Below are 21,607 nucleotides of genomic sequence, written 5' to 3'. Positions count from 1 at the left end.
TCTCAAAATAAAAAATAAAATAGGGTTTGGGGTGTAGATAAAAGGTAGAATGTCCCTGAGTTCAGCCCTGAGTTCAATCTCGTACCACAAGAAAAAAGTAATGAATTTGACTTTATAACATTTTGAATGTTTTTATAGATGTTACAGTTTAACACAATTTAATGTTTCTTTTTTCTGTTGTTTGTATATGTGTGTGTGCTATTCTTACAGTATTTACTAGAGATGAAAAGTTTAATTTTACCTCCAGAACACATTCTGAAACGAGGTGATAGTGAAGCAATCGCCTATGCTTTCTTTCATCTTCAGCACTGGAAGCGCATAGAAGGCGCTCTGAATCTGTTGCAGTGTACATGGGAAGGCAGTAAGTATTCCTTTCAAAAGGTAACGCTAATCTCTCGGACTGGTCATTACATTCATGGCAGTCTTTTTAAATGAGAGTGTCTGAGTTTCTATGAGGATTTGTTTTTAGATTGGTTTCAGAGTAAATTCAGTGGCATTATATTTGACTTACTGATATAAGAAATCATGTATTTACATTAATGCCACATTTAAGAAAAGTTTTTATGGCATTCTATTTTTTAAGTTAAATATATATAAGGAAATAAAATGAAAATGTATGCCTATTAGCTTATAAGCATTATTAATTAATATGGTTGAGCTTTTTAATATGGTCCTAATTGTGTGTATGTGTGTGTGTGTGTGTGTGTGTGTGTGTGTGAATGAATGAATGAATTCAAGGCCTGATGCATGCTAAGACATATTCTACCATTGAGTTACTTCTCTCTCAGCCCTATTTTGTTATTTTATTCTGTTTGTTTGTTTGTTTGTTTGTTTGTTTGTTTGTTGTTGGCAGTACTGGGGTTGGAACCCAGGGGTATTCTAACTCCGAGCTATGTCCCAGCCTTATGTTTTTTTTATTCTTTATTTTGAAACAGGGTCTCACTGAATTGCAAAGGGCCTCACTAAGTAGCTTAGGCTGTCCATGAACCTGGATCCTCCTGTTTCAGCCTCCCAAGTACGGGGATTACAAGCGTGCACCACCATGCGCAGCTATATTTTATTCTTTGTGTGTGTATCAGGGAGGGGGAGGTTTACTTGCTAAGTAGTGAAGCTGGCCTTGAACTTGAAATCCTCCTGTTTCAGCTTCCCAAGTACTGGCATTACAAGTACCACTGCACCCAGCTCTAATATTTTAAAAACTGGTCTGGTTTTGTTTTGTTTTCATATGTGTACAACATGAGACTATTTTCCTCATGACTACTATCAGCACTATTCTTTTTTAAATTGTGGTAAAATATTCATAACAGACTTTCATTTTAACCATTTTGTGTCTAGTTCAGTGTGTCATACATTCACATTGTTTTGCAACCATCATCAATGTCCATCTCCAGAACTTCTGCATCTTTCCAAATCTTACCTTCCTCCAGCTCCTGGAAACCACCATTCTACCTTCTGTTTGTTGAGTTTGAGTGCCCTGGGTAACTAATATAATGGAATCATACGATTTTTGTCCTTTTGTGTCTGGCTTATTTCAATGAGCAGAATATTTTCAAGGCTCATTCATGTTTTAGTATATGTCAGAATCATTCCTTTTTAAGGCTGCGTATTTCATTGTATGTATATACCACATTTTGTGTATCCATCTGTGAATGGACATTGGGTTATTTTGTACCTTTTAACTATTGTGAGTAATGATGCCATAAACATTGGTGATAAATGTCTGTATGAATTCCTCTTTTCAATTCTTTCTAGTATATACTCAGAAGTGGAATTTCTGAATCATAGAATTCTGTGTTTAATAGTGTGTGTGTGTGTGTGTGTGTGTGTGTGTTTATGTGTGTGTGTTACTGTGGATTGAACTCAGAGGCATTCTACCTCCAAGTTGTAACACCAACCCAATTTTTATTTCTTATTTAGAAACAGGGTCTCACTAAATTGCCAAGGCTGGCTTTGAACCTGCAATCCTCCTATGTCAGCCTCCCAGCATGTGCCACCATGCCCAGCTTCTATGTTTAATTTTTCAAGCAACAACTATGCTCTTACCAGCAGTGCACAAGAGTTCCAATTTCTTGACTTCTAATTTTACATCCTTATTCACATTTGTTAATTTGTTCTGTTTTATAATAGCCACCTTAATGGGTATGAAGTAAATTCTCATTTCGAATGAATCTCATTGTGGGCTCTCCATTTCCTTATTGATTAGTGATGTTGAACATGTTTTCATGTGTTTAGTGGCCATTTATAAATGTTGGAGAGTAAGTTAGACTGTTCTTACCTAACGTTTAGTTCTCTTACTTGTAGCTTCATAACAACCACCAAGCAAGTGAAGTCTTAATCAAAATATTTTACCAGTTGAGCCTTATAATTGTCTTGGAAAGTACACCACAACTATCACTTAAAGTTCAAAGATAAATTCATTGTTCATTCACCAAAATTGGTTAATCCCTTCATTTCCCACTTTTTGCACTGAAGCATCTTGGAACATTCCAACAATTCTAAAGTCTTGTAGAATATTTTATTTATTTTATTTTATTTTATTTTGGGTACTGAGGATTGAGCCCAGGGGCACTCTATCTCTGAGCTACACCCCCAGCTCTATTTTGTATTCTTATTTTTTGAAACAGGGTCATACTAAGTTGCAGAGTGCCTCACTGAGTAGTTGAGGCTGGCTGCGAGCCCATGGTCCTCCTGTCTCAGCCTCCCAAGTACTGGGATTACAAGCATGTGCCACCACATCTGGCTGAATATCTTAAATTTTTAATGGAAACACAGTAATATTCATCATCTGTCAGATACTTCTCAAACTGTTAGCTCCAGATAATTTATTTTTAATTATTAGGTCATTCTCCCTTTCTTTCAATGCCTTCATATATTTACAAAGCTGAATTTTTTCAGTTGTTGTGATTTCTCAAAGCACCATACAAAAATCAATGTGGAGCCGGGCATGGTGGCGCACACTTGTAATCCCCGTGCTTGGGAGGCTAAGACAGGAGGATCACACAGGTTCAAAGCCAGCCTCAGCTACTTAGTGAGGCTCTCAACAACTTAGTGAGACCCTGTTTTCAAATAAAATAGAAAATAGGTCTGGGAGTACAGCCTGGAGGTAGAAAGCCTCTGCATTCCACCCCCAGTACCAAAAAAAAAAAAAAAAAAAAATCAATGGGTATAGGAAATGAAGATGGTGGTGTCCAATTATTCCAGAGTTTTAAAACTTGCACAGTGTCTGAAAGACTCATCTCACTTGTAAGAAATCATGGTTTTTGTTTTGTTTTGTTTTGTTTTGTTTAGATGGGTCTTGCTATGTTGCCTTGAATTCCTGGATTCAAGTAATTTCCCCATCTGAGCTTTCTTTGTTGGGACTATAGGCCTGTGTCATTGTGCCTTACTAAAATGATGCTTATTTGAAATGAATTTAAAAGATTTTAGTCGGGTCTAATGGTGTACGCTTGGGACTAATCCCATACTTGGGAGGTCAATACAGGAAGATTGTAGGTTCTTGGCCAGTCTCAAAAACTTAGGCACTCCACAACTTAGTGAGAGTCTCTCCCCAAATAAAATAATAAAACAGGGCTGGAGATCTACTTCAGAGGTAGAATGCCGCTGGGTTCCATCCCCAGTACCACAGTTTAAAAAAAAAAAAAAAGAAGAAATTTAAATTTGTGTGTATTTTTCAAATTGTTAAGTGTTAAAACGTAAACTTTTAAAATTGTTTAGACTCCCTAATTATTAAGTAGATTTTTTTTTTTTTTAGCGTATGGCACTGTAAATAATTACTGAAGCTGGTGGTATTGCTCAGTGATAGAGTTTGAGCTTAGCATGTAAATGGCCCTGGATTCAAACCCCAGAAACCTCCCCCCACATCAAGTAAGACATGAAGGCCACTGTGTGTCCGTGAACCAAGAAAATTTGAGAACCTCTGCATTAACCATTTGCTAATTGTCATGCACTGTTCTTGACATTGACAATAAAAAGATTAATAAAACTGAAATTATGTACTTGAAGAGCTGACTATCTTTGATTAATCAGAATTTCTCCACTAGTCTATAGGTGTCTCAAAACCAGTTACTCTATCTCATTCATTTTGTATGTGTCTTCGCTGCCTAACATTCTACCTAGCATATATGAGGTTTTCAGTAAGTGTATGACTTATACCATATTTCAGGCATCTCCATGGGTGCTTTCCTCATATTATTACTGATTTGCTGAGTCTTGTAGCAAATAACTACTTTTATTGTGCCCAAACAAAATCTGTATTTTGACACAAGTTTATAGAACCAGTCACTAAAAAGAAAACGTGTGTGTGTGTGTGTGTGTGTGTGTGTGTGTGTGTGTGTTGTACTGGGAATTGAACTCGGGCATTCTATCTCCAAGCCACTCCCCTAGCCCTATTTTTAATTTTTATTTTGAAACAGGGTCTCTAAAGATTAATGAGATTCTGCCGGGCGTGGTGGCGCACGCTTGTAATCCCCGCGCTTGGGAGGCAGAGACAGGATCATGCAGGTTCGAAGTCAGCCGTGCGCGCTGGCTTAGGAGACCCTGTTTCCAAATAAAAATGTAAAAATAGGTCTGGGACTGGGAGTGTAGCCCGGAGGTAAAAGGGCTACCTGGAACCCCAGTACCACCAAAAAAAAAAAAAAAGATTAATGAGATTCTCACTACTTGCTGAGACTGTTCTCGAACCTGCAATCTTCCTATCTCAGGCTCCCAAGTACTGGCATTACATGCATGTGCCACCATACGCAGCTCTTTATCACAATTTTGATGAATATTTAGTGGATGAGATCAATAGAATTTTTTCTTTGGTGACTACAAAAATTGGTGATTATATAAGTCAGGGGTGAGCAAAGTTTTTCTTGTAAATGGCTAAGTAGTAAATATTTCCGGTCTTATAGGCTGTACAGTCTATTACACCTGCTCAATTCTTGTAACAAAATCAACCTTACATACACTATGTAAGTTAACAGCATGGCTGAGATTCAATAGAATATCATTTACAAAAACAGGTAGTGCAAAGCCAGTTGTACTGGTGCACACTGTAATTCCAGCTACCTGGGAGGCTAAAGAAGGAGGATTGCAAGTTTGAGGTTGGCCTGTACAAATTAGAAACACCCTGTCTCAAAAAGAAAAAAACAGATAATATGAGCTTGGGATGTAGCTCTTCAGTGATAGACCATTTGCCTAGTATGAACAGGTTCCTAGGTGTGATTTCAGTTCCTTAAAATAATACATACAAACAAAAATCACAGATAGTGGTCCAATCTGGACCAAGAGCTGAACTTTGGTGATCACTGAGTTAGATTGAAAACTTTTGTGATGCTCAGAGATGAAGTTAGGAACCATTGAGAACTCTCTTGGATAGCCAACAGGGCCACAACAGTTAAATGTATTATAACTCTATGAAGACTTGTCAGAAACAGAATTTATACTTGTGGTGATAAGTTTATGGTTGTAATGAAGAAATTGAGATAAAAAAGGACCCAGTCAGCTTTATCATTCATTATGACCTTTAATTTCACTTTAGCCAGTCTAGACCATTTGTTATTCTCTAAATAAATCATATTCATTGCCATTCATTCTTTTGCTTACTTTATTTCATCTAAAATGTCTAAGTGAAGCTGGGCGTGGTGGCGCACGCTTGTAATCCCCGCGCTTGGGAGGCAGGGACAGGAGGATTGCGCAGGTTCGAAGCCAGCCGCTCTGGCATAAGAGACCCTGTTTCAAAAAATACAAAATAGGTCTGGGAGTGTAGCCCAGAGGTAAAAGGGCTTCCAGGAACCCCAGTACCACTAAAAATAAAAAATAATAAAATAAAATGTCTAAGAGAGAAAATACTATGTGAAAAAATTATAAAATTATGTCTTCAAAAGAGTTTTGATCTAGAGCAAAGGATAACTATCAACATTGTATTTTTTTTCCTCAGCTTTTAGGATGATTCCATACCCATTAGAAAAAGGACATCTATTTTACCCTTACCCTAGCTGCACAGAGACTGCTGATAGAGAACTATTGCCTAGTAAGTAAATGTTTCCGTTTTCTTAAACTTACAAGTAATTGTTTAGATTACTTTTAGGTTTTCTATATTAGTCATCTTTTTATCACTACATCAAAATACCTGATATAGGTTACTTATGAAGAGAGGTTTATTTACCTTGCAGTTTGGAGGTTTAAAGTCCAAATGGTGCAGGGCGTGGTGGCGCATGCTTGTAATCCCAGCATTCAGGAGGCTGAGACCGGAGGATCGCGGGTCGCGGACAGCCTCAGCTACTTAGTGAGGCTCTCTGCAACTCAGTGAAACCCGGTTTCAAAATAAAGAATAAAAAATAGGGCAGGAGGTGTAGCTCGGAGGTCGAATGCCCCTGGGTTCCACCCCCAAACCTGCAAAAAAAAAAATTCCAAATGGTATAGCCCAGACTCTGACGAGGGCTGCCCCTTGACATATCACCTCGGAAAGCAGAGAACAATGACAGGAACATGTGTGGGAATGATTACATCTTGAAAGAGAGGGGGAAGAAGGAGGGGGAGGAATGGGAGAAGGAGGAAGAGGACGACGATGACGAAGAGGAGGAGGAGAACTGGCCTTCCATAGTTCCTCCCTGTCTACCACTTAAAGTTTCCATCTCCCAGGATTGCACCTGGGAACCAAGTTCTCAACATGTAAACCTCTGGGAGGGGCACACAAACTATAATCAAACCACAGCATTTCCCATAGTATTCTTCATTGTAAAAGTCCTTTATAACCCAGGCATAGTGGCACAAACTTGTAATCCCAGCACTTGGGACAAAATTCTAAACCGGGTGTGGTGGTGCACGCTTGTAATCCCAGTACTTGGGAGGCTGAGACAGGAGGATCATGCAGGTTCAAAGACAGCCTCAGCAACTTAGTGAGGCTCTCGGCAACTTAGTGAGACCTGTTTCCAAATAAATTATAATAATAGGGCTGAAGGTGTAGCCCAGAGGTAGAAAGCCCTTGGGTTCCATCCCCAGTACCACACACACACACACAAAAAAAAAAAAAACTAAGAAATTCATTTAAAAAAACCTATTAGAACTAATAAATGAGTTCAAGTAGGTTGTAGGATATAAGGCCCCCATTCAGAAATTATCTAGCATACATGACACCCTGGGTTTGATCTCCAGCATTGTAAAAAAAATTCAGTTCTATATCTGTGTACTAACAATAAACAATACAAAAATGAAATTTAGAAAAATTTCAATCATAGTAGCATCAAAGAGAATAAACTACTTAAGAATACTTTCAACAAAAGTATAGATATACTAAAAATGATAAAGTATTGTTGACAAATTAAAATCTATATACATGGTGAGGAATTTCATGTTCATTTATTGGAAAACTCAATGTTATATAGGTGGCTGATCTCCCCAAATTAATCATTAGATTCAGTATGAGCTATTCAAATCCCAGGAGGAATTTTACAAAAGTTAATTAGATGATCCTAAAATTTACATGGAAAACTAAAAGATCCAGCCAGAAAGATGGCGATGGATAAAAGCAAGGCTTATGAGCCCTGCTAACAACCACTCTCTATTAGCACAAAATCAGTGCCTTTCATAGCCAGAAAACACCATCAGCAGAGAAACAAAAAATGTAAAGACAAGGGACAGAGAAAAAGAGGGCTGGAAAAACGAGACACCAGAAAGAAACCAGACTGCAGTACTGCAGCCGGAGCCACGGAGCGGCGCGGGCGCCATCTCCCCTTGCAGCACCAGGCTCCAGAGAGGAAGGGAACTCAGAACGGAGCTCAGAGCCACAGAGGAGATACGCCGGCCTCACGCCCGAGGAAGCGGCAGCAGCGCCTTACTGCCAGCGGCAGTGGCAAATTCACCGGATGGCCCCGGACCAATGCACTCAGCAGCCCACCAGGCTCCAGAGAGGAGCGGCAGACAGCGAGCCGAGGTGAGCCATTGCGGATCAGCCGGGCAGAATTCGGCAGATTTTTCAGCACAGGGAGCATCTAAAGCTTCCAGGGGCTGGGCTCAGCACACCCTGCAGGGACTCAGAGCAGAGCTCAAAACCAGAGAAGAAATACACCAGCCTCACGGCCGAGGGCATATCAGCGGCGCCATATTGCCACCAACGGCAGGAGCAGCGAATTCACCAAGTCCACTACAGCTCCATCAGCATACTCAACAACAGTGAGTCAAATTGTGGCCCCCTAGAGGAGAAATCCCAGTACTGCACTCCCAGGGACTTGACCCAATGGGGGAGTGGCGGTGGCAGAGATATCACACCATAGGAGAACGCCCAACCTGGCACCCCCCATGGTCTAAAGCAGCCTCGATTGACTCCCTGGATCTGAGACTCTGCGATACAATCCAGTAAAGGAGTAGTGGGAACTGAGATACCACAGACTCGAGATCCAGAGAACCTTAAGTGAAGTTGTAGTGACCCAAGGGAAGAACCCAGAGAAGGCACAAACTTCCGAAATCATGGGAAAGAGGAATAACAATGGAGCAATGAATGCCCACAACCCCACAACATCAGAACCCGATAAAACAGAAATTCAGGGATTTCTAGAAGATCAAATCAGGAAAATAACTGTAGAAATAATAGAGGTGTTTCGAAAAGAATTCAGAGAGAGCCAAAGAGAGATAAAGGATGCAATCAATGAAGTAAAGGCCTCAATTCAAAGTACAAACAACCGATTAGACCACATGGAGAATAGAATCTCGCTCCTAGAAGATGATCACTCCAAGAATGAACGCATAGTTTCTAATTTAGAAAAAAAAATCCAACAGCAGGAATCTGACATTGAAGAAATATGGGCCCATTTTAAGAGAGCTAACCTAAGAATAATTGGAATAGAGGAGGGAAAAGAAAGTAAAACCAAAGGGATCAACAATCTCTTTAAGGAAGTAATAGCAGAAAATTTTCCAAACGTAGAGCAAGAGGTTGATACACAGGTCCAGGAAACTTATAGAACTCCCTTTAGACAGGATCGGAGAAGAGGATCCCCATGCCACTTAATTGTCAAAATGACCAATGTGGAAGCCAAGCAGAGAATCTTAAAGGCAACAAAAGCAAAGGGCCAAGTGACATTCAGAGGCAAACCAATTAGAATCACTCCAGACTTCCCAAACCAAGTCATGAGAGCCAGAAGGGCTTGGAGTAACATATTCCAAACTCTGAAAGAAAACAACTTCCAACCAAAAAATTTCCTACCCAGCAAAACTTTCTATCAAATTAGATGGGGAAATAAGAAGCTTTCATGACAAACAGAAACTGAAGGAATGTATGTCTTCAAAACCAGCGCTAGAGAAAATACTCAAAGAGATTAACTACAAAGAAGAAATAGGTAACACACACCAGAACCAGAGAAACAAGATTTTCCATCCAACAGACAACTAAGATTGGTTATCTTTGGAGATTCATTATTTATGTTAGTCTTTTACCTATTTCTAAATTGTATTGCTTGCTTTTATTGTTGCTCATTTTTAGGATTTCTAGTTGGAATATTAATATACCTTCAGATATAGCATTTGGAAATATTTTATCCCATTCTATCAGTAACTTTTAACTCTGTTTACATTGTCTTTGGATATACAATATTTTTTTATTTTTAGGGAGTTTATTTACCCTTCTGTTGCCTGTACCATTGCAATCATATTCAAGAAATCACTGCCAATTTCATGTTGTGAGGTTTTATGACCCAGATTTTCTTCTAAATGTTTATAGTCTTAAGATTTATATTTAGGTCTTTTATCTATTTTGAGTTAATGTTTGTATATGGTGTTAGGTATGGGTCCAATTTTATTCTTTTTCATGTAATTATTATTTTTCAACAATATTTAGTTAAAAGATTATTATTTCCTCCATCAAATGTTCGTGGAAACCTTGTCAAAAATAACTTCACAATATATGGAAGAATTTATCTCTAGGCTTTTATTTAACTCCAATGGTCTATATATCTGCCTTTAGAACAGTACTACACTGTTTCAATTATTGTAACGTTATAAGGTTTGAAATCAGAAAATATACATCTTCTAGCTTTGTTCTTTTTCGAGATCGTTATGGGTATCTAGAGTCCATATTCCATATTAGGATAGATTTTTTCTGAAAAATAAATAAATGTATGCTAGTTTCACCTAAAAAAAAAAATAAAGGAACATTTTTTGTATACCTAAAAAAAAAAAGAAAGAAAGAAAAGGAAAGAAAACTAAAAGATCCAAAACAGCCAAAATAGTCTTTGTTTATTTGTTTGCAGTAATGGGAATTGAGCCCAGAACCTTGTGCATTCTAGATATCCACTGAGCTACATTCCCAGCCCCAGAACAATCTTTACAAAACACAATTTAGTAGGGGCTACACTTCCCTATTTGAAGAACAGTTAAAGAGTTAGGAAAAGAACCAGAAATGTGTAGGTCTATGATTGCTCAATGTTTCAGTCTGGTCTCTGCCTTCAGGAATATAGAACTTTCAAAAGAATAGTCTAAATTTTTGTCTTAAGTTACCTTATCTATTCATTCCTTTTTTTCTGTGAACCACTAAATTTCTGTTTAACTTTTCCTTTTTCCTTTTTTTTTTTTTTTTTGCAGTGGTACTGGCAGTTGAACTTGGGATATTCTTATTACTGAGCTATACCCCCAGCCCTTTATTTTTATTTTTATTTTTTTGGGGGGGGGACAGGGTCTTGCTAAATTGCACAGGCTGGCCTCAAATTTGCAATCCTCCTGATTCAGCCTGCCAAGTCTCTAGGATTATAAGGTGTGCCATCTCATCTGGCTTGTTTAACTTTTCTATGATTTAACTGATAAGTAAGCATGCTGAAGGTTGAACACTACCACCATGTTTCCTTATATGATGTAAACCTGTGCCACAGATTTTATAATATTAAGCTGTTAGAACTGAAGTCTCGGAAGTAAAGTTGTAGTTTTTCAGTCAGCAAATTTAACAAGTTAAAAGTTCAGACAGATGAAAATTCTAGAAGAAAGGTTATGGCAAATAAAATATGCTGTTATTTCTCTCCTGGGGTTATATATTTCCCATCATCTGCTGAGATGAATTTCTTTTTTCATAGAACTCTCAAATTGCATAGTACAATTCTTAATCTCCCCTTTTAGAATATATGCTCTTTGAAGGCCAGGATTCTCTTTACTGTCCCTGTATCTCTGTAATGTTCACCATAAGAACTCATGTTGAATAAATATTGCTTGAGCTGGGTGAGTTGGCACATGACCATAATTCCAGTGTTTGGGAGGCTGAGTCAGGAGGTTCAAGGCCAACCTCAGCAATTTAGCAAGGTCCTCAGCATCTTAACAAGACTGTGCTTTCAAATTAAAATAAGGCTAGGGTGTAGCTCAGAGGTAGAATACCCCTGTGTTCAGTCCCACAAAAATAAAAATAAACATAAATAAATAAATAGAGTCGGTTGTAGTGGCACATGTTTGTAATCCCAGCATTTGGGAGGCTGGGATAGGAGAATTTCAGATTTCAGACACCCTCAGCTACTTAGTGAGGCTCTTTGCAACTCAGTAAGACTCTGTTTCAAAATAAAGAATGAAAAACAGGGCTGGGGTGTAGCTCAGAGGTAGAATGCCCCTGGTTCCATCCCCAGTACTACAAAATAGATAGATAGATAGATAGATAGATAGATAGATAGATAGATAGATATTGCTTGAATTAGTCATTCATTTAACTTCTTATTTATAAGAATTCCTGGCAAGTACCAAACAAAAATGTTACATACTAGTACCTTTTCTTCCTTGCCCTATTCTGACCTTCTAGACTGCTCTGTTAATAGGAAGACTGATAGACAGTGTGTGAATTGCTATGTGTACTACAATGAACCAATAAAAAATTTTTTTTAAATTGCTATGTGTATAGAATAGATTGTAAGGAAACTCAAGAAGGGAGAGCCTCTCTCCAGGAGGATGAGTCTTAATTTTCTGACTTGAATGACTTGGAGAATAGCAAGTCTGTTCTATATAGCAGGCAAGCAGGTATGGGAATAGAGGTGAGGAAAACAACTTGAAGCTTTGACTTTATTGTTTGTATAATCTCTCATTTATTTATATACACATACATATATATTTAAATATTTTATTATATAATCAATTTAACACATGCATAATTATTTTTGTATCTAATTGATATATGGGTCTGAAAAATACTTATAAATACAATTTGTACGTGATAAAGGACATTTATATAATATGTACATAATGAATGATGGAAGCATGCTTTGTTTATAAGTAATAGAGAGCCATTTTAAACTAACTTTAGCAAAACGGGAATTTGTTGAAAGAACACCAGGTTTTCAAAGAACCCAAAAGCAAACAATTATATTTGAACCCAGTAAAAGATGATGACCAGGAACTAGATGGCCATTAGGATTTATCAAAGTCTCTCCCCTTTCTTTTTTGTATTTCCCCCCCCCCCCCCCCCGGTGGTACTGGGGATTGAGCCCAGGGGCATTCTGTCTTTATTGTGAAATGGTCTCACTAAATTGCAGAGTGCCTCACAAGTTGCTGAGGCTGGCCTCAAACCTGCAGTGCTCCCATCTCAGCCTCCAAAGTACTGGGATTACAAGTGTGCACTACCACACATGGCTTGCATGATTTTCATTTCTGCTTCTCTCAATATGTCTGCTTTATTCTTGTGTCCCTTTTTTTTTTTTTTTTAATTTCAGTTTGGCTTTTCCTTCATAGACATTCAGGTGGCTTACTTGATGCCCCAATAACTCTGTGTTTACATGTCATCAGTTCAGGCAAACAATGCAGAATGAGTAATATTTCAATCCTACTTCTAAAACTTCTAGGAGAGAGAATCAGATTTGTCTAAGTGTTCATTTCTGGTCCAATTAGCTATGATTGTGTAAATAAAATTGTCAGGGGTTCTGATACTGCTTTCTCACTATATCTCACAAAGGAAACTAAGGAGTTGTTCTTTTCTAGGTAGAAAAATAAGTCATAGGCACAAACAGGATCACGAAAGGAAACTGGAATGTGAGAAGTGAACCAAGGGCAGGGTAGAAAATGTCTAAGGAATCAATGGCAGCAAAATAGTTGAAGATGAATAAAGGAGCAGTCAGAGGAAGAGAACAAGAGTCAGGACAAGATGTCCTAGAGACCAGAAGCAGAAAGAACTTTCTAAATGAGGAGAAGTAGCTGAGACACTAGGTTAGGCGATTACTAAGAACTATTGGCTTTTGGCAATTAGGAGGTCATTAGTGAAAGCAATTTCATCTTCCTTCCTAGGATGGGGGTAGTAATATTTGGTTTTGTTTTGTTCCATTTTATTTATTTTTTTTGTGTGTGTGGTACTGGGGTTCCTGGAAGCCCTTCTACCTCCGGGCTACTATTTTTACATTTTTATTTGGAAACAGGGTCTCCTAAGCTAGTGCGCGTGGCTGGCTTCGAACCTGCGCGATCCTCCTGTCTCTGCCTCCCAAGCGCGGGGATTACAAGCGTGCGCCACCACGCCCGGTGTTTTGTTCCATTTTAAAAGGAACAAGGAATAGATCTTTATGAAATAATATATAAGGGTATATTACATTAGACTAATACATGTAGACTAATAACTCCCTTATAAGTTATTACAAGGTCTGTTTAATAGAAGGCCAACTTTACACATTAATGTGAAAAAATGAGGTTTTTGTTTGTTTGTTTGTTTTTGTTTGTTTGTTTGTTTTGTGGTCCTGGAAATGGAACCCAGAGGCTTTCTACCTCCGGGCTATACTCCCAGACCTATTTTATATTTTATTTGGAAACAGGGTCTCACTAAGTTGCTGAGAGCCTCACTAAGTAGCTGAGGCTGGCTTCAAACCCATGCAATCCTCCAGTCTCAGCCTCCCAAGAGCTGGGATTACAAGTGTGCACCCCCACACCCGGCTGAAAAAATGAGTTATTTTCATGTTGAATCATAAACGACAAAACGAGACAGTGTATTTTTTTGACAAGCCTTCATTCTAATTCCACATAGGGCGCAAACTGCAAGAGATTAGGAGTAGAGAGCTGTGCTGGAGGATGTTTGATTATAGTATACATTCTTAGAGTCCTTTTTTTTTTACTGTCTTCATGGTAGCATGAACAAATTTTTAATAATGTAGAGTTCTAATACTCAGGAGTGTTTAATGTTTTTGTTAATTCTCCTTCGATCCTGGTATGACTTATAGCATTCTGGAATTTGCCTATGGACCTCATAATTTCAGACTTGAACTCTTCCCCTAGTTCACATAGCTATTTAGTTGTCTTTTATGCTTTCTGATAAATTTTTCTCTGCGAGCCAGTGATGAAATTTGAACTTTAGTTCCAAGGGAGTGTTTCTGTACTAGTCAGTCATCCATTATATTGATATATTAGCCAAACATTGACTGACAAATGAATCTCCAGAAAGTAATCCAAAAAGAAATAATTAGATTTCTCCTACAATATAAAAATCTCATATTTTGGGAAATTTTCCTACTAAAGCTATGCAGTTTTCTGCCTTAGAAAATGGGAATAAGACTGTCTCTTATGGTAATTGAAAAAAAATCAAATGAGCACATACAAACCATATAATGCTGTACAATTTAGGTAATATCATTAACTTTGCTGTCTTATTTCCTGCCTCTGAAATACCAGGCTTGTTTCTCTTGATTTGTTGGAAGAAGTTGGTTTCTCCTGGTTGAGGGATAGGGCAAAAGGAATTGCTGCTACTTTGGGTGCTGAAAGCACAATGTTGTCTACAGTTTTCTACAGTTCTAACTTTTAAAAAATTTACGCCCATTGTGATTTTACTTTAAACATAGCTCTGGATTTTTTAAATGAGTCTGGATTTTGATATAGACTTTCTAAATATAAGATACATAAAAGTATTGTACCTACTGAAGGAAACTTAGGTGTAATCTTCTCTCTGTTAATCATTTTGTTTAAAAAGTGAAATTTATAGCTGACCTTGGTTTAGCACTGAATTAGTCATCCTTTACTAATGCAGGATATTATATCAGGAATTCCTGGGTTAGTGTCGAGGCCTCAGCAGTTAACTTCCTGGGCTAATGAAGTCCCAGGATATCTGTCAGCTTAACAGAAATTGACTGAGCACCACAGGCACTATTATTATCTAGTATCTTCACATTTTAAATTTAAAAAATACTTAAATATAATTGGTAGTGATATTTACAATCACTAGAAAAATACTTGAGCATGTAAGTGTGGCAAGGAATTCATTTATGACCATAATCCTAAGACTTTGGCTGTGTTTGTGTGTGTGTGTGTGTGTGTGTGTGTGTGTGTGTGTGTGTGTGTTTTATACTGGGGATTGAGGAATCTCAATTTTTATTGATTGATTGATTGATTCAAGGGATAGAACCCAGGGCATTGTACCTCCGAGCTACACCCCCAGCCCTAATTTTTAGTCCTTTTTTTCTTTTTTTTTTTTTTCTTCTTTTTTTTTTTTTTTTTTTTTCAGGTCTGGGGATGGAACCCAGAGGCACTTGACCTCTGAGCTACACCCCCTGCCCTATTTCTTATTCTTTATTTTGAAACCGGGTCTCACTGAGTTGCAGAGGGCCTCACTAAGTAGCTGAGGCTGTCCACGAACTGCGATCCTCCAGGTCTCAGCCTCTCGAATGCTGGGATTACAAGCATGCGCCACCACGCCTGGCTCTATTTTTATTTTTGAAACATGGTCTCTGTTGAGAAGGGCCTTGCTAAGTAGCTGAGGCTGTCCGTGAACTGGGATCCTCCGGTCTCTGCCTCCCGAATGCTGGGATTACAAGCGTGTGCCACCATGCCCAACCTCTATACTGGGGATTGAACCCAGGAGGTTCTACCACTGTGGTACACTCCAACCCCTTTTATTATTTTTTACTTTTTATTTTTTATTTTTTATTTTTAAACAGAGTCTCACTAAATTATTGCACACTGGACTCAAACTTGCAATCTTGTTTCAGCCTCCCAATTACTGGGATTATAGGTGTGTACCACCATGCCTGGCTTTCTTATTCAATTTTTACAGTGCTCAGCGAATTGTCATATATAGAATGTATTAATAGCTAGGTAAAATTATTAACCAGTGGTTCTGGTAAATCTCCCATGACATGTCTGTCTATTTATCTCTATACTAGTCTTTTAGAGAAACAAGCTTTTAGAGAAACAAGAATGAATAACAACTCACATTTATTAAGTACTTAATGGTGTTCATCATAACATCTCCATAGCAACTTATACAGGATTTAGCAACTCATTCAATATTACAGCTAATAAGTGACAAAGCTCTTTTTCAAAACCACCTCAGCATGACTTTGTAATCAATGATCTTTCCCACTATACCATCCTGTTCCCAAACCCCAGTACAGTCATCTGGCTATGTGCATATGCTGTTCATACTAGAATAAATAATGGGTAAATTTCTTCTACCTTGCTTGGACAGAGGCTTCTTATTTTTGTTTTTCTTAATGTTTCCTTTAGTTTTTAAATTTTTAGGTTTAATTTGAAAATATTAAGACTAGTTTATACAGTATTCTGAAATAAAATTAATTTCTGTTTTTTTCTCACTTACAGCCTTTCATCACGTTTCTGTCTATCCAAAGAAGGAGCTTCCTTTTTTCATCCATTTTACAGCAGGACTATGTTCTTCTACAGCAATGATAGCCCTTCTCACACACCAATTTCCTGAAATCATGGGTGTTTTTGCTAAAGCTGTAAGTATGATCTCAAGGACTTGTGTAGAGTATTTGTAAAACACACAAGAAACCATCTCTGGTCTGTTTGTACTAACCCAGATGAGTGGTGGAAGATATTTGTTACAGTAAATGACAGGAATTGATTTGTAATGTTACTTCCATAAATATGTCAAATATAAGTTTCTGGTGATGAGAGCTGTTCTTGTGCTGCTTAAAACTTCAAAGAATACAATGTTATAACATTATAAAACTGGTCATTGTAAATAACTTTTGGGGAAAACAGCATTCATTACTAACTAAAGAATAATCCAACTATTTTTGATCATTAGTGCATCTTCTTTGGCATTTAAATTTTTTTCCTGTGTGTGTGTGTGTGTGTGTGTGTGTGTGTGTGTTTGAGATACTAGGGATTAAACCCTAGGGTCTTCTACCTCTAAGCCACACCTCCAGTCTTGTTTTATTTTTTATTTTATTTTTTTGAAACAGGGTCTCACTAAGTTGCCGAGACTGTCCCTGAACCTGCAATCCTCCTGTCTCAGCTTCCCAAGTACTAAGATTATAGGTGTATGCCATCACACCTGGCTTAAATTTTCCTATTTTGTAAACAAGCCTTTTGATTTTTCAATTCAAACGAAAATATTAGTTGTAAGCATTTTCTGAACTTTAAGAGTGCAGCTAGGATGGAATATAAGTAGGTGAGTGTGACTTTTGCCCTGGGGACAGAATGTACATCTGTACTCTAAGGTTCTCCCAGGTTTTGTGTCTGCATGTTCTTACTGACCTGCCCCAGTCCTGGGTATAGAACCATGTATAGGCTTTTATTTTCATTAATACCCTTTAGTTCATTTAGTTTAGTTTATTTCATTTTTACCCTCTAGTTTTGAACTACTTCCCCATTCCCTGACCCAGGATGTACTTGAAGACTGATATATATTAAAGAAGGTATCCCATGACTATTTATTCTTCTGCATAAATTTGCTGATTAATGTCACTGGCTCAAAGTAAAATTTCCAAAAATATTTCCCTTTAAATCTGTAAATTTTTTAAAATATGGATCTTTCTTGTACATCTTTGCATTTTTACTAGTTAGTGGTTCATTATGTTCCAAATATAAGCGCACTTAGAACTATAGAAAAACTAGTCCTTACTTGGTAATATAATGTTATTTTTTTGCTTTTGTTGTTTTGTGGTGCTGAGGTTTGAACCCAGGGGCATTCTGTTTCCGAGTTACACCCCTAGCCCAATTTTTTATCTTTTTTTTTTTTTCTTTTTGCAGTACTGGGAATCTAGGGGCATTATATCTCCGAGCTATACCCCCCAGCCTGATTTTTTATTCTCTATTTTGAAATAGGATCTCACTGAGTTGCAATGGGCCCACTAAGTAGTGGCTGCGCCTGTCCTCAAACCACGATCCTCCTGTCTCAGCCTCCCAAATGCTGGGATTATAAGCGTGCGCCACCACGCCCAAATTTTATTCTTCATTTTGAAACAGGGTCTCACTAAATTGCAAGAGGCCTCACTGGATCCTCACTAAGTAGCTGAGGCTGGCTACAAACCTGGATCTTTCTGTCTCAACCTTCCAATTACTGGGATTACAAGTGTGTACCACCACGCCTGGCTTTCCTTTTCTTTTCCTCATTTTTTTTTTTTTTCTGCAATACTGGAGATTGAATCTAGAGTTTTTTTTATTTTTCCAGGCATGGTGGTGCACGCTTGTAATCCCCATGCTTGGGAGGCTGAGACAAGAGAATCGCACAGGTTCGAAGCCAGCCTCAGCTACTTAGTGAGGCTCTCAGCAACTTAGTGAGACCCTGTTTCCAAATAAAATATAAAATAGGGCTGGGGTATAGCCCAGAGGTGGAAAGCCCCTGGGTTCCACCCCAGTACCACACACAATTTTTTGTTTTATTTTAAGACAGGATCTCACTAAATTGCCAAGCATTCACTTAGCATCCCAAGTAGCTGGGATTACAGGTATGCAGTATATTTTTGCTCTGTGCTCCTTTCTAACTTCCTGTTTCCTCAGTTTCTTTTCTTGCCATAAAAGTAGTTTGTTTTGTGCGTTGGAGATCAGTTGACTTTCTCTGGCACCAGTGGTGAGAGCACTGGTTTCCCTCCTTCCCTGAAGGTCAACTGCAGAATGTGTTAAGTTGCCACTGGCTGTAGGCCTAGGAATCTGAGTATGCATTTGACTCTGGGTGGAGCTCAAGAAGAATGGCTTTCCACTGTTGTTCAGGGAGTATAGATATTTCATTTGGAAACCGACTGTTCTGTTTCCTTGTAGTGTAAAAAGGAAGATTAGTGATTGATTACACTCTTAACTCTCTTGTTTGCAGTCATGCTGACTGGGGAAAGTGTGTATCTCAAACTGAAATGACCTTACCATGAAATCTATCATGGGGGGAAAAAAGGACTAGAAAAGGAATCCGATCCACTTAACAGCTAGAGGAAAAAAAAGTGCAACTTTGTTTTTAAAAGAGACAAGCAGTAGGAAAGACAGGTTGGAGTTTCCAGCAGGGTAGTTGAGTGGAAGAAGAAAAATAGAGTGCAGAAGGAGTCTAGAATCTGAAATAGATGCATAGCAACTGTTAATGTATTTCTATGAGGTACTGGCTAAAATTGATGTGGAGTGTACACGTCGTATGCTCTATCCATCACTGTGAGTGCACAGTGACTGCCTCTACTAAGAGGTCACCAGTAGCACCAGAAGAGCTTTAAGATCACAAAGCATGAGTTCCTTAGCACTCCTCTAGCAGATTCTGAGAATTGAGAATTACACATTTGAAAATAGAAGCTTCTTTTTTTAGGCCAAAAATTATTAATATACTGTGATTCTAGTTAATGAACAATAAACAAGCAATTAGTCACTATATTTGTGTGGTTGGTGAACTTTTACAGCCACATTTTATCCCCATGGCCTTTACATATACATTTTAAATTCCTAAAAGCTAAGCATTTACTGATATTACCTACATACCAATATTTGGCATGCACAGTTCCAAAGATAACTATTGAAGTGTTAATAGAAAATGATTCCAGTATGGGCAGTCTCCAGGTTCTGAACATAGCATATAAATTCCTTGATAGACAACTAGGGAACTAAAGGCTCAAATTCTACTTCTTCATCATTTCATAAAATGCGGTCTGTGTACTAGAAGCACCTAGGAGTTTGTTAAAAACCCAGTGCCAGCCGGGCGTGGCGGCGCACACTTGTATTCCCAGCATTCGGGAGGCTGAGACCAGAGGATTGCAGTTCGTGGACAGCCTCAGCTACTTAGTGAGGCCCTCTGCAACTCAGTGTTCAAAATAAAGAATAAAAAATAGGGCAGGGGGTGTAGCTCGAAGGTTAAATGCCCCCGGGTTCCATTCCCAGTACTGGGGGAAAAAAGTCCAGTGCCCTAAGCAGAACTTCAGGCATCATAGCAGACCTCCTGAATCAGTCTGCATTCAACAAGATCCCAGGTTTTCCCTTATGGACAGTTAAAAGGTTGAGAAGCCTTCCCCAATTCTGCCCACAATCTGAGGAATTCAGAACACTTAGATAGTGCCAGCTTATCAGAGAAGGGGCAGCACTGCAGAGTGCTTCTGAACTGAGGCTCTGGAGCTACACGACTTGGCTTTAAATTCCAGCAGTGATACATACTGGCTCTGTACACACAGGTAAGTTACTTAACATTTTCTACCCTTAATTGCAGCATGACTTTTGGTAAGGGTTAAATGAGCTTAAACTATACCATGTATTTAAACTCTGCCCACAGTACTTACTAGGTGAGTGTTAGCTGTTGTTTCCTATAGCATTACCATGATGGTCACTAAAAGTGGCTATAGTGGGAAACCCTATTCCATCTTGTTGGAAGGAGTTATGTCCTAATATTAAGCTCAGAATGCACTTTCCATAGGAACTAAAGTATAAATGCTAGTTGAGTATCATTGGAGGGGAAACCTCAGCAAAGCTAGAATGGAAGAGTAGGAGGGGAAGAAGGCTGAGGTTGATTAACGGAGAAACTACATTCAAGTATGTGTAAAAGTATGAATGTAGCATGGTCAACCTGGGCACTCATTGTTGAGAAGGGGTAGAGGAAGTGGGAGGAGGAGAGGGCACCAAGCACAGTCTGAATGTATGCCATTTTCAATGTGATCCACATAAAAATAAATTAAATAAAAAATAATACCAAACCAGGCATGGTGGTGCATACCTGTAATCCCAGTACTTGGGAGGCTAAAACAGGAGGACTGTAGATTTGAGGCCAGTCTCAGGAATTTAGCAAGACCCTGTTTCAAAATAAGAAGCCCAATATGATAGCACATTTCTATAATCTCAGTACTTGAGAGGCTGAAACAGGAGGATCACAGGTTCATGACCAGCCTCCGCAGCCTCATGAGATTCTCATCAACTTAATGAGACCCTGTTTCAAAATAAAAAATAAAATAGGGCTGAGGGTATAGCCTCAATATATGGACTTGAAGTGGAGCTTGGAGGCAGAATGCCCCTAGGTTCATACCCCAGTATAAAAAAAAATCCTACAGTACTATTAGTTCTATACCTCTAGTACATTATCTGTATATGAATCACAGAAAGAGGAGAAATATTTCATGCTCCTGGCACTGGCATATGGCCTTGTAGATAGAACCTATTGGTAAATTGCTAGTTGCCTAAGTATTTTGAATGAACTCATATTGTGTGTGTGTTTATGTGTATGAGTGGTATGAGTGGTTAAACTTAAGGCAATTCTACCACCAAGCTACATATCAAACACTTTCATTTTTTATTTTGAGACAGGGTCTTGCTAAGTTTGTGAGGCTGGCCTTAAACTTGTGATCTTGTCTCAGCCTCCCAAGTTCTAGGATTATAAACACATACCACCATGCCCAGTTAAGTCAGATATTTGATGACTAAATAAACTAGTATATTTGATTTTTTACTGTTGTGTTTTCTGGTACTGGAGATTGAACCCCAAGGGGTGTTCTACCACTGACCTACACTC

The 21,607-nt window shown here is 38.4% G+C and overlaps 1 protein-coding gene across 1 annotated transcript in view; it reads left to right on the top strand.

Moving 5' to 3' along the window:
• The window catches only part of ST7L (suppression of tumorigenicity 7 like), a gene marked incomplete at both ends in the record, with an annotated part of 92,218 nt that extends 75,539 nt beyond the window's left edge, over positions 1–16,679 (top strand). The window contains 3 exons of the mRNA XM_080692577.1: positions 211–361; positions 5,921–6,013; positions 16,501–16,679. Coding sequence (XP_080548703.1) covers positions 211–361; positions 5,921–6,013; positions 16,501–16,679 — 423 coding nt within the window. The remainder of the gene's footprint in view (positions 1–210; positions 362–5,920; positions 6,014–16,500) is intronic.
• Between the last annotated feature and the right edge of the window lie 4,928 nt (positions 16,680–21,607).

This window comes from Muscardinus avellanarius (assembly GCF_963383645.1).
Source record: "Muscardinus avellanarius genome assembly, chromosome: 3".
NCBI classification, from domain to species: Eukaryota; Metazoa; Chordata; class Mammalia; order Rodentia; family Gliridae; genus Muscardinus; species Muscardinus avellanarius.
The sequence above is the reverse complement of the archived record's forward strand: the minus strand, read 5'-3'. Positions and strand labels throughout refer to the sequence as shown.